Here is a 14,338-nt window from a genome sequence, read left to right as displayed (position 1 = left end):
ACCAAACCTACAAACTAGAAAGGCCTGATGACATCTGTCACCTTCACATTCCAAAGAAATTAAGTCCAATCAGATCACCAACTTTAACATGATATAGTAAAATGGTGGAAAACTTCATTGTCGGGAAATAATTTTAGAAATGTATGATATTATCCAACTTCTTTTAGTCTACCTGTAGAAATATAAGATGTTATAGTAACAGAAATTTGGAACTTAATGAAAGTAGGAAAATATTCAACTTTTCTAGTTTCAAAGAAAAGCTGTGTATATTCTTTTAAAAATGTAGGAACATATGTGGCCTAGAATTGACACACCATGTTTCCAAATTTCTGGAAATATTGTTTCAAGGTGATGGTGATTGCAGTACCTGGTTTCTCAGAATATGTTTGGGTCAACAAAGTAGATCTCAGTTCACGTTTTTTAATTTACTAACATAACCAATCCATTATAAACATGAAATCTGTACAATTGAGCTTCATGCTACTATGACAACTGTGGGACACTTTTTCTAATTTGCAATAACTCAAATTTCAGTGAGTTTTGAAAGAGGAATGGATCTATTAAAAGGAAACTTAAGTAAGGGAGCTTCTGGCTAAGGATTCTGCATAACTGTACTCCTGGTGAAAACAGACCAAGGGATCAAGCAAAACCCCAGTCATGGTAGAAGATTGAAGATGGAGGTTTCTGTTCTGCCTGGTCCCTTAGCCAATTTGGCCCAAATAAATACACTGATGCTATATTAATTACAGATCTGGTGACCAAAGGTTAGGGATTCTTATTGGCTAGCTCTCTCTTAGTTATTAACCCATTTCTATTAATCTAAATGTTATCTTACTGGAGAAGGGTCCAGACCTGTTACTCCTTCCCCAGCTACATGGTGTACCTTTGTGCCCTTTCTCTGCCTCATTCTCTGTCCAGTATTCTCCTTGTCTTCTAGTCCTGTCTAACCTCCTGCATTTTCTGGTCAACCAGTAAGAGAAACATATGTACTTGACATCCCCCATCAGAAGATGAAGGTCAGATACAAAGGGTGACCAAGATGGAAGATTCTGAATAACCAATTTAGCAGTGTTCCTGTGAAAAAGAAATTCCGCAAGGATGTGCACAGGTGGACCTAGGAGAAGGTTCAGAAACTTAACTAAAGTTTGGTCATGAAAAGAATTTTAATCATTGCCGCATTCCAAGCACCTCACTTCCTCCATCGTAATATGTTAATGTTATCAATATGGACCCTTTCTTTTCACAGCTTAGTTAGAATCAGTTACTAAATTACATTGACATGAAAAAGAAAGATAAGACCTTGACTGAGAGTAAGCTAAATATTTCAATATAAAACTAAATTTACTTAGAAAACCTTTAGGGTGACTAGCAATGATGACATAAAATAATGGTGAGAGAAACTGAAACCACTGAGTATCTTCTCTGAATTTTTTAATCAATTCTTTCTTTTGTCTTTGTTAATTAGACAAACATTTAGCCAATACTTCTCTGATAATTTAACATAGGACACAATGTCTCACGGTTCATTATAAATGGCTGGTGACCATTGTCTTCTCAATAAAATGTCTTGAGTCATCTTTATGTGGCATCTGTTAATGATCAAGAATAAAATTCAAAGAATCCTAGACCTCTTAAAAAGGGACATAGTTTATATGAGACATGATGACTAGATGTTTATCCTGAACTCACAGTACTACTTCCAGTTTATCTCATTCATAAAGAATGAAATTATCCTAGCTCATTGCCAAAATCAAAAGAACTCATAACTGGGCCCTGCCTTCTTTATGAGATGTGCTAGAATCATCAGTGCCATTGTCTTCCTGTGAACCTTTACGGCTACTCCTGTAGCTGAATTAAAATAATAAAGCTTGTGAATGTTATTTCCATCTCCCACAGCTGGGATTTCTGGGTTTCTCCCTGTGAATAAGCATTTCAGTGTGGTCACAAGGTGGAGGAAATAGCATGTGTACACTATTTCCCAAGTACAGTTGCCAAAACTGAGCTAATTGTAACTCTCCATCCCATACAATGCATCACAAATTTCCAAACACAGGCAATTCTGCATGTGTTATGTGAAGATGGTGTGCTTTTGTTTGTACAACCTCTGTGTCTAAATACATCAGGAATAGGATTTAAAATTACATCATAAAATTAATAAAAAATCAAACCACCATTTTGTGATTTGATATCTTACAGGGATTAAACCCAAACTTGAACATGTAAAACATGTTAAGTGTATATATATAATGTAAGCTGCTACATTGTTTCTGGGAAACCTCCATTAAATATTTTAAGAATAATTTGTTTTCAATAGATTAATAAGATTAAATGAGTTTTTAAATTTATTTTTCAAGTTTACCAAGACAGGAATTACAAATATATTTCTTTTCACATATCTGTTCCCAACTTGTTGATAAGGGCATGATTGGCTTAGTAGAAAGAGTGTTGTAACTGGATTGTGTTTTCCGAGGATATAAGTCAGGTAGGCCTATAGGACCTATATTTTCCATCCTTGCAAACAGTAGGAAAAAGAATTAAAATTTAAAGTGTATGATTACTAGAAGCATATTAGTGTGTCGACAATAGCACTTAATTGAAAGGCCAAATGAATGCCATTTTATTCATCCTGTAGGTCAATGCATCACGTCAAGAAGCAAAATTAACAGAAGAATGTGATCTTCTCATTGAGATCATTCAACAAAGACGACAAATTATTGGAACAAAGATTAAAGAAGGAAAGGTATGATTTACTGGGCTGCTTTTAAAATATAAAATCATATACTCTGTATCTTCCATATTTTTTTCTTAAGTATCTGCCTTGGCCTATTTTGTGTTGCTGTAATAGAATATCTGACACAGCATTTAATATACAGTAAAGAGGATTATTTGGTCCACAGTTCTGGTGACCAAATGTTCAGTAGTTTACACTTGGCATATTTATTGATCTGTGCAATGTATCCTAAAGTTTTTTAAAAAAGGGCTTACTTATGTTTAGTTGGGTGTGTACTCTTCTCATAGTAGTTTCTATGTGCTGTTACAAATTTCCATAAACTTGGTAGCTTGGAACACTCTTATTGATTATTTTAGCCTTCTGGAGTTCAGAAGCCTGAAAGCAGTCTCTCTGAGTTAAAGGCTAAGTAGGTTCTTGCATTGTTGGTAAGCTATTCTTTGCCTTTTCAAACGTGAGCATGCCATCCTCAGTACTTGGCTCACAACTACTTCATTATAGCACTCACCTGCTGTTTCCATCCTTCCATCTGCTTCTCTAACATGGACCTCTCTGTCTCTCTTTTATTAAGACCTTAGAGATTATTTGGAAATAATCCACACAATCCTGAACAACTTCAACTCTTCAACATCCTTAACTTAGTCATCTACAAAGTTACTTTTGTATGGAAGGTTACATATTCAAAGATTCCCAAAGTTCACATGTGGACCTCACTGAGAGCTCATATTCAGATTGCAATGACATTTCAACATTACTGCACAGAAAATATGCTTACCCTTACATAGCCAAGGCTTGGATTTCTTGGTGTGGGAATTCTCCTTATGAGATAGAGGATAGTAGTAAATGGTATTCCAGTTTTAGACATGGTGGTATGTAGACTTCATTTTTTGAAGCATTCACTTCACTACAAATATGCACCATTAGTAGAAACAGAATAAAATGGGGCAGAGTGAAATAAGAGAAATATTTCCACAGAGCAGAAATAGAACAAAAGTACAATGCTATAACTATGCCACGAGGCACAGGTTTGGTCAAGAAGTGCAACTGCAGTTCCAACTCCTGTGGCTAAAAGGATCTAGAACTGACTTGGATCTGATGGAGGGCAGAAACCAGACTTGTACCTTAGTGCCCTGGGCTATATAAGGCTTCTCATTCATTACAAGGGACTGGAAAAGATTATTGTCAATGTCTTCTGGGCATCACAGTTTTTGGAAAACTTTAGTTCTGTGATTCTGAAACATGTCAGTTGTTAAGTGGGCCCCACTTATTCTGACATCACACAAGACAGTTGCCTGAGAGTCAGAGAGATATGACAGGATTCCAGAGTGCTGACCCCTTGTACCAGGTTAGGTGAAGGCAACTGCAAAACCATTAGAGTAGACAGATTAAGGAAGAGCAAGGTGTTATCTTCAGCTTCTTCTGTTTAAAAAAACAGAAATGCTAAGCTTGGTTCCAAAGCAAACAAAGAAATCTTCAGTTTCTATAACTACAGCCAACAAAATCACCAGCATTATCTCCCCCCAAGTGAGAGAATAGCCAAAGAGTTGCAAAGAAACAATTCAGAGATTTTTTTATCATTTTTACTTTAAAAGATCAAGAAACATGTGAAACCACAGAGAAAGGGACTGAGATGAAACACAGAGATAGGAATGCTATAAATGAGCAGTTTTGCATAGATAGTTACATGACAAAAAACAGCTACAAAAGAAATTGGGAAACATAGTTTGGGCCTCCACTTGGAGAATTTGATAAATGTAGGAAGGACCAAAAATGTCTGAGTGACATTTAAGCACGGCAGATGTCCATGGACTCAATGTTTAAACTAGACTGATGTTTTAAATGCTAGACTTGACTGTACTAGTGATTCATCACCTGGAGAGTTAAAAACAGTCATTGCTTGTTAAAATGCAAATTATTGCTGCGCTGCCAATTACAGCTCATTAACTAGAATATTGAAGGATGTGCCCAGACATCTAGAGTTTTCCTTTGAAAGAATCCCCAGTGAATTTTTTTGCATACAGTGTTTGAGAATCTCCGATGCCACTGTACACTGACCTATAATTAAAAGTATGCCCTAAATGGTTCTTTCTAGAACATTCTTGTAGTTTCACAGGATGCTCTCATTTTCTTTTGTTTCAGTATATGCAGTTTAGTGTTTTTTCTTTCTTGTCTTTGTATGTTACTTTTTATTTCTAATATCCTGATAAAAGAAGTAAAGAAAGATGAAACTGAAGATCAGCCAGTGTCACTTTTGTAATACATGTAATCTCTCCATGAAATACATCCAAATAGTATCATTTTCTTTTGTTAGAATTGTATCAAACATCTTCTGCTTGGCCATGTAATTTAAATTATTCTTTACATTGTATGATTAAATATTCCATTCATTTGGTTTATTGTAGGGGCTATTAACTTACTTTTCCTTCTGGAATTTTCCCTTCCTCTGACAGTTTCTAATGGATGTTTTATAACATCCTGAATTAGACTGGATGGCTGCCTTGGCCTTGCCTCTATATATAATGTTGCCAGAAGCTCCGTTCTATTTGGTGTAAAATGGTGTTATTTTATTCAACTAAGGTACACAGTTATCCTGATAGGAACAAGAACTACCATTATAATGAATGATGTATTTTTTTTTTGTTTTTTTGGTTTTTTTTTTGGTTTTTCGAGACAGAGTTTCCCTGTGGCTTTGGAGGCTGTCCTGGAACTCGCTCGGTAGACCAGGCTGGTCTCGAACTCACAGCGATCCGCCTGCCTCTGCCTCCCAAGTGCTGGGATTAAAGGCGTGCGCCACCAACGCCCGGCGAATGATGTATTTTTACCATGCCTTAGATCATATACTCTTGGCTGCCAAGTTCGGACATTTCATTTTTATTCATTATTTTCATGGATTCTTCTCAGCATTGCCTGAAATCTTGGGCCTGCCACCTCTCAAGTCAGCTTTAGTTTCCTTTGTTTACTGGAGTACATACTTGGAACTGACTATTCCCTAGAGGCCAACAGATCTGACATCTCCTTCCTTCCTTTGCTTCAAGAGTAGAGTTGTCCTGGGATGATAATGATGGCTTGGAGAAAGCAGAAATTTCTTAGAGTTAGCAGGAATTCTGGAGGGAGCCTGTGCCTTCCTTGTCTGTAAGACAGATTAACCAGGCATCCTCCCTACCCTTTCACCCAAGGTTATTTTCCACTCCAGAATTATCAAAAAGCCAGCCAAAACCTGTCTCTTGTGTGGATGGGGGCAGTAGGCATGAGGTGACTCCAATTACTAGTCTAAATTTAACTTGTCTTCTGGCCGGAGGGCTCCAGCTCACAGCACATTTCAAACACCAAAGCCATGGTCAAATGGGTTACCTCAGACTTATCTTGGCCTGCCTGAGAGGTTATGGTCAATTACATTTGAGAGTTGTTTTCAAGCAAGACAGAAATCAGGAACTGGAATGGAGCTTGTGAAACAAGTATGTATGTGTTTTATCCAAATGGGAAATGCTTATCAAAATAGTTATTACTTATCAAGTGAGCACAAAGTGCCTGGAAATGACGTTTACAGAGAGAGGAAATGGCCCAGCTGTGCTTTTTTTGGCTTTCTCTCGTTACTTCAATAGGAAAAATATTAATCAATGGGAAAAATGCTCCCGTTCTGTTAATGTAATATGCACATTTTAGACAGTATGGAAAATAGAAGCTACTTAAATGCCTTTATATCACAACTTTATTACATGGATTACAAAGAACTTTTAAGAAAATGATTGTTACTTAAGCCTCAAATTTACACCTACAGAAATGCTTTTGTTTTTTAATGACGCAGCTAAAAACCCAAGATGGAGAAAGTTCCAGGGTTCCCTAAGGTCCTGAAGTAATTATGTAGAATAGTAGAGGGAAGAGGTTCAGTGACCCTTTGTCACTTGCCAGTGGACAACACCTTTTTTTCCCATCAACAGGGAAGTAATTAGCAATTCAGGGTTTCCTCATGAAACAAATTACCAATGCCTCTCCAAGGAGATAAAGTTTAAGTTCCATAATCGAGTCTTCCTGGTTTCTGCCTTTCACTGCTTAGACATAACAGAACTCACACCTCAGAAGTGTTCAGCCCTGCACCATCTCATAAGTGAGTCTGGAGTGTAACCATGCCTGCCACGCTTCTTTTGTTCTAGGTGATGAGGCTCCGCAAACTAGCTCAGCAGATTGCGAACTGTAAACAGTGCATTGAAAGATCGGCATCACTCATCTCCCAAGCCGAACACTCTCTGAAGGAGAATGACCATGCCCGTTTTCTCCAGACAGCAAAGAATATCACTGAGAGGTGAGTGCAGGGACAACTAGGATGATTTCAGGCTACTGATCGCTTGTATGTGGGTGTGACTGGTTGGCCTTGCTCTCACCTGACTTTTTTCCCCCTCATTTTCAAGGTTGAATATCAGAGAAAATAGAAGCTGTTGTTGTTTTGCTCCAGCTAAGGGTGCTTCCCTTTGACATAACAAAACTCTTTCTATAACAGCCTAGAGTTCAAGGTCTTCATATCAGTAGTTCACCAGTTAGAATAAAACCAAACATTTTTGTGTGCGGAGAATGGGTACAGAAACAGCATTTGTTGTGATTCTCAAACGTGATCTTATCATAGCATTGATAACAAAGAATGGATGTTCAGGCAAAAAAAATAAAAGGGAAACTTATCTTCCATTGCATGGTCCATTTGTCTAAAGAAAACAACTCCGCAGGTGTTGTTCTCTGTTTGTCTTGTCTTTTGCTTGACCTAGAAGTTTGACATCACCTGATTCACGTGGGAGAGAAAGGTCAAACAGTCAACCTTGTTCTGCCTACTTTTAAAATACTCTCTAGTCCTGGGGAGGAAAAGTAGAAATGAGTTACTGCATAGTCAGCTCAGTAGTAAGATGAGCGAACATAAGTCTTCTCTTGGTATATTAATTTATTTTGTATAGAAATTACTCATTTCCCTGAACATAGACCAATGTAATAAATCAAGTGGATCCAAAAAGAATGACTAGGCTGGCCTGGATAGATGACATCTCTACACAACACCAAAAGCCTTGACTTTTCATTTATTCTGATTTTAACTGCCCTTTATACAAAACAGCATCAGAAATGTATTATTAAAAAACCCCAGAGAGCTCATTCATCCTAGTCTCTATCCTAGAGCAGAGACTGCCACGCTGTTCGAGTAAGTAAACTATTTTCATCTTTGCACATTGTAAGGGATCTATCACAGCCACTCACTGCTGCTTGGATAGCTCCACATTAACCATAAGGAACAAGTGGGTGTGGCTCTGTGCCAAGGAATCCATTCACAAAATAATCCACAGGCATTCCCTTGCCAACCCATGGCTGTAGCCGGGAAACATGCTCACCATCTCAAGACTTAAATTTCTTCAAAGAAGGAGAAAGAAAACCAATACTTACAGGTGCTTGCTTGGGTTGGACACCATTTCACCATTCTCTAAAAGTATACAGTATTTTCATAACCCTGGTCTCCTACTGGTCAGCCAGCTTCTCTGTTTTCTTATATTTGAGAAAAATTCCTTTTGCAGTTAATTAGCTACTTATCTCCCATAAAAGACATGAATAACGGCTGCCCTTAAGACACTCTCCTCCCTCTTGCAAGAAAGTCGGGTTTCTTTCCTTGTGGCCTCCTAGATTTCAAGTGGTTAATTCTTTGTACTTCTCATCTAAACCAATTTCTTATTCTTCATTTTCACTAAAAAAACCCAAACACTTAAACACCACTGCTTTCAGTTGCACCCAACACACTAGAGATGTTTTACACGCAGGTCAGAGATCCCTACCAGGGTCTGATGGTTCATTTCTCTGTTTATGAATCAGGGCATATGCAGATGAAACAGCAACTGTGTATGGCATTCCACAGCAATCCTTACAAATTCAACTGAATGAGGCCTGAATAAATTTGCATCTAACTGGCAGAGAAAGTGGCCAGTTAACAGTTAGAGCAGGAAGAGACTTGTATTTAAAAGACAGCACCTGTGTGAGCATACATGTGTACACTGGTCCCCCTTCGATCTGGTGAGCAGATCTTGTCCCGTTATCTCCTCTTGTACCATGAGCATATCATCAGGAAAGGAAGGGTGCCTTGTGTCTATTTCCATAAAGAACATGCTCTTGTCAAGTAGGAATACAGAACACCTGGAAATTTTCACTGGCAGACCTTTGTCCCTCTGTTTTCTACTGTCTCATCTCTTACGTGCCAGCCTCTTGGTTAAAACATCATTCCTTCTCTTTCTATGATGTGGGATAATTAAAAGGGGACTGGGCTGAGACAAGATGTTGCAACACCAAGATGCAAATCCCAGCACTGCCACTTTGCTCAGAGATGTCATATATGCAGTATTGATGGACTGTATTTAGCTCAGCCTAGTGATTCTCTTTAAAGACACCAGAATTGTTACAGGTGTTTATACCCATAGGGATGAGTGATTTTTACATCAGTCACTTAGATGTTCTGAAGAAATCCTTACCTATGTCAGTTTTATTTCTGAGACCACCATGCGGGAGCAATTTTCTGCTTGGGAAATGTGCCCGTGGTAGCTATCCATATAGCGATAACAACACTGAAAACTCCTCAGAATACCCTCACAGACACTGTGAGTGCTACCTGAATGGATGTTTTAATCCTTCAGAGTTTCAACTGACCTCTCTTGTTTGCCTTTTCCATTGTACTGGCTACTTGCTTCTATTTTGCATCCTTGCACTTACAATTCATAAAGTATGACTTCTGGGGTCTATATTCTTGTCCATCAGCCTTGGGTTTTGACATCTAAATATTTTACATCACTTTTATTCAAAGCGTACAACCCAGAACATACTTTCAATCCTGCAGGCATTCCTAAGGTGAGAATGTATCAATAAAACGATTCACAAAACAACCTGCTGTGTCCTACAAACTGAATCACAATTGTGTAAACTTTTTATTCAACTAAGAGGCATTTAAATAAATCCACATGTGCATCGAGAGTTCCAAGCCTTACATTGTGGGAGATGCATCTCTTTTGGAATCAGCTGTTTGGCTCTATCCTAATTGTCTAGTTACTATGGATAAAATCAGGACTTCTTATTAATATTTCTGAGTCCAGTTTTGCTTATATACTTCAAATATGCAGGAATCTAGCCATCTTATTTTCACAATGGTAGCCTCAGTGTACTGAAAACTGACATAGAAGAATTACTTAATCTACACACAATGTAGTTATTTGTTGTTATTCCTACAAAATAGAGTTATTATAAGCATAAAGTAAATACAGCCCAGTTTTTGCCCTGAAGGTTAACAGGCAACAAATTCCCTTCTTTCCTGTTCCCTGCATAGCTCCATACCATTTTCCAGCTGCCATTGGTATGACTACATAGTGACATTTTGAGGAGTATGTTAAATGAGTAGAAGGATGCACTAAATCCAGGCATAAGAAAATTCATGCTCTCTTTCTAAGGAGTCTAAAATCACTTTTAGCAGCAAATTTTTTTTATCAAAAGGTTGCTAAGAAAATTCCTTCAGAACAGAATGTATTTTCAGATCATCTAGAAGTTTCTCTACTGGAAGGTTATCCATTTATTCCTTACCATCACAGAGAGTTTAAGGATTTGCCAGGCTTTTTGAAAAACAGAAGGACAAGAATTTCAGTTGGCAACTATGGAGAAGCGTTACTTGGTTCTAAGAGTCAGAGCATATCCCTCGTGTGGGTTTTGAAATGCTATGTGGAGGGTGTTGATAAGTTAATAGATGTTAAAACAACACTACATTGCCAGGGCCAAATATTTTGGGGAAATCTTGAGCTGACAACAGTTGAATACATTTTGTTTCTGTGGTACCTTACTTTTATTTTTATTTTTTTACTGTGTGTGGTGTTTGGCAAAGACCAGTGAACAGTGCCTCTCTGGACATAGCCACCTTCTGTAATACTGTCCCTGTGTGACTAACAACTCAATTTTTTCAGATTACAGATACCAAAGAAGAAAGACATAAGTAGGATATGTATGAGGAATGACTAATGGACAGTTCCTCTATACACACACACACACACACACACACACAGAGAGAGAGAGAGAGAGAGAGAGAGAGAGAGAGAGAGAGAGAGAGAGAGAGAGAGAGAGAGAGAGAGAGAGAGGTAACTACAAAGCAAGGAAGTAAGAAGAAGCCTTGTTCTAGCAACCCCAGTGGATGTTGGTAGCATAAAACACCAGAAGATGGGCAGCAAGGATTTGGGGAAAAACATGCCCTAAAATGTTGAGTTTGGCAGATTTCCCTTTACCTGTCACTCCAGTTGAGGACTTGAAATTGTAGCCAAAGATAAGCATCTTTCCTTCCACCAAGGAAAGGAAACCTGTAAGTGTTAAAAGCTGCAGTAATCTCTGAAGATTTCTTCTGTCAGTCTTTGCCTCCCAGGCTAGGCACTATCTTCCTTCTGCTTCGCACTCAAAGTTCCCACTGTCAAAATGGTGGGAGCATTTACCATGTCATTTGACAAAAACACATTTTATTTTATCGTATGTTGACCCCTGAAACAGGACAAACTTGGAGACACAATCTGCTTTAGATGTTCCTGAAGAAAGGGGCTTCTGCCTCCAGGAAGAGAAATAATAAAGCCTGATGATTTGTATTCACAGCAGTCTCATCAATTGACACAAGATATGGGTTGCAAGAGAGCCTAAGAGAAAGGCTATTGTAAGCTTGGTATTTGTTTCTTACTAGCTTGTCCCAGTTTCCCCAGGTGGGGATTATGAGACAGAACTCATTTAGGCTTTTTTTTTATTGTGAAATATTTTTGAGGCATACAAATGGTACTAGAGCATTCCTTTGAAGTTTTCTGCATGGATGCAAACATTTTGGGTTCTTTGGTATATGGCACACTTTAAGGGCTTCATAAATAATTGGTGAATATTTGTTAAAAGTACAGTTTAATTAGCATCCATCCCTGTATCTACCCATATACATTAGCTGTTGTAAATCTCAATAGTTAATTCGAGTGCCTTGAATGTCATATTTAGTCAATAAAATCATACAATGCTGGTATTCAGTGAGAATTCGTGAGATATTCAGAAGTGACATTACATTGTCTACCATACTTTTACACTTGGATATTTCTTTTATCCAGTTTACATTGCCTTAGACTTTCATCCTACTAGCAATCTGATGAGAACATTGCGCATTAAACAATCTCCTTTGTTTCCTAGATTGAACTTGTAACAGAGATATATCTAGAGAAACTATATTTGGATCATTTTGCATGTGTGTTCTTTTTTATTGTTGTAGAATTCACATAAAGTAAAATTAACTGGTTAAAGAGTACAGTTACGCAGTGGGAATTGGGTTGAGGTCTTGGGGGGGGTTAGTGGGGGAGCGTGGGAGAAGGGGAGGGAGAGGGAGCTGGAATTGACAAGTGAAGCAACCTTGTTTCTAATTTAAATAAAAAATAAAAAAACCCAAAAGAGTACAATTCAATAGCTATACCTAGTCTGAATATTTTGTAGAGATGGACCATACAATTCATGCCCTTTTGTCCAGATTTTTGTAATACAAAGTTTGTGTGGTTCACCCATGTTTTAGCATGCATCAATCCTCGATTCCTTTTTGTGGCTGTGTACTAATTCCACCATATAAATAGACCCCTGGCTGTGACTTTTATGGCCAACATAGGGTCTTTTTTTTAATGCAAAGCTTTAAGAGTTACTAAAAGACATAAGAGCGGTTGTAGTGCCGATTTATAGCTAAGTCATTTCAACATTTTTTTCTTTGCAAAAATAAATAGTAGCCTAACATTTTTGCAACTAAACAAAAAACGTGAAACATGTCAAAATTAGTCTAGCATGGTTTCTATGCTCAGAAGTAGAATCTTAAAGCCATGGTTTTCTTGGTTTTAAGATAATTACTTGCATTTTCAAATCCACTAGAATATTCTGCTGTTCCTAACTGAACTTTCCAAATCAACTCAAAAGCACATAGGAAATAGATACATATACCTTGCTTTATAGTTTATACGTGAGAGCTCTCACCAGAAAACCTGAGTGTGGAGAAGAAATTGTGTGCCTACTGGGAAAATTTGTGAGAAAACTTATGACTATTTTCCATAGCATCTGCTGGGAATATGGTGCAAAAAATTGAATAGAAGGAGAATGAAAAAGAGCCAGACAAAACCCCCTTTTTAATGTTTATTTTAGAGAGAGGCTAGTAATTGATTAAACTAATCCAATATCTGGAAACATTCTTTTTTAATCTTCACTTTGCCTTTTATGCAGTTTGAAAATTTGGAGACTCCCCTTTGAAGTGGAGCAGGGGCGAGTCTGAAAGGAACAAACAGTTTCCCAGACAGATGTGTGAAGAAATGCCTGGAGCTATGTGCTTCTTGCTGGGGTTGGATTGACTGGGCCAGGCTGTTAAATACACAGCAACATGAAATATGAATATTCTTTTTGCCTCCATGGGGAATTTTTCTGATAGTGTGAAGGAAGGGAGGGCACTGTCTTATTTCTCCCAATTCCTTGGCTTTTTCTTTAAGTTTGCATTGTGTTAGTAGGCTTTGCCATTTGTAGATGGTACTTTTAAAGACCTGATATTTCTTTTCCTTTTATTTTTCTCCTTTCTTCGCATTGATGATAAAAGCCACCTTGACATTCCTTAAAACACTGTTTTGTTTAAATTACAGAGTCTCCATGGCAACTGCATCCTCCCAGGTCCTAATTCCCGAAATCAACCTCAATGACACGTTTGACACTTTTGCCTTAGATTTTTCTCGGGAGAAGAAACTGCTAGAATGTCTGGATTACCTTACAGGTATTGTCTTACTGTCTTTTATGTTCTGTCAAATATAGTGTACGTTCAGTGACACAAGCACTTTGCCACTGCATCACTTAGTCTCTAAAAACCATATGTGTGCTTCAGAATTTGAAATGCTACCTAATAGTCCTATAAATGATTCATGTACTCTTGGCGTTTTTTTTTTAACTTAAATAACGTAAACTAAGTATAAATTGGGGCAAGAAAATAAAGGAAGTCCTGATTGGTAATTGTGTCCTTACCACCATTTTCCTCGCTCTTAATATGGAGATGGTCAAAGTAATAGCGCTGCTGGCCATCAGAGATACATGGAAGGTTTCATGGGTATTTTTCATCATGTAAAAGAGGCATCTGACTCTCATAGTATATTAATGGTGGGAAAACAAAAGCGACTTAAGTAACTCTCTAGCTTTTTGTGTTTGTGATCTTATCTTACTTGTCACAGTATCACAATATTGGAAAAACATTGTAATCCCATTTTAGAAATGGTAAATTTTAAGTTATAATGCTGAAGGTCAGATAGAAAGGGAGTGAGGACAATTAGGATCTGGCTCAATCTGTATGAACTGTGCAGTCCTCTGCGCTTTCTAGTAAAAAAAAACTGAATTTCATGTTACTCTGACAAGCATCACAGAAATTACATTGCAATTCCAGATGCTGTGTTAAAAACCCTATAGTTTCCACTTGGCTTTCCTGTCCCTTCCTCTTTTCTACGCTTCCTCCTTCTCTCCCTCCCTCCCTGTCTTCCTCCCACTCCTTCTCTTCCTTCATTTCTTTCTGGCTTAGAAAACAATGAGGAAAAGAAACAGGAAGAAAAG

General features: G+C 37.8%; 1 protein-coding gene across 7 annotated transcripts in view; it reads left to right on the top strand.

The window, feature by feature from the left end:
• Nucleotides 1–14,338, top strand: part of Mid1 (midline 1) — a 342,361-nt gene that overhangs the window by 299,768 nt on the left and 28,255 nt on the right. For all 7 annotated transcript variants that reach the window (XM_040744030.1, XM_040744033.1, XM_040744031.1 and 4 more), the window contains exons 4-6: nucleotides 2,633–2,740; nucleotides 6,880–7,028; nucleotides 13,390–13,517. In XM_040744030.1, coding sequence (XP_040599964.1) covers nucleotides 2,633–2,740; nucleotides 6,880–7,028; nucleotides 13,390–13,517 — 385 coding nt within the window. The remainder of the gene's footprint in view (nucleotides 1–2,632; nucleotides 2,741–6,879; nucleotides 7,029–13,389; nucleotides 13,518–14,338) is intronic.

Source organism: Mesocricetus auratus, unplaced genomic scaffold (genome assembly GCF_017639785.1).
Source record: "Mesocricetus auratus isolate SY011 unplaced genomic scaffold, BCM_Maur_2.0 Super-Scaffold_100003, whole genome shotgun sequence".
Lineage (NCBI taxonomy): Eukaryota > Metazoa > Chordata > Mammalia > Rodentia > Cricetidae > Mesocricetus > Mesocricetus auratus.
The sequence above is the reverse complement of the archived record's forward strand: the minus strand, read 5'-3'. Positions and strand labels throughout refer to the sequence as shown.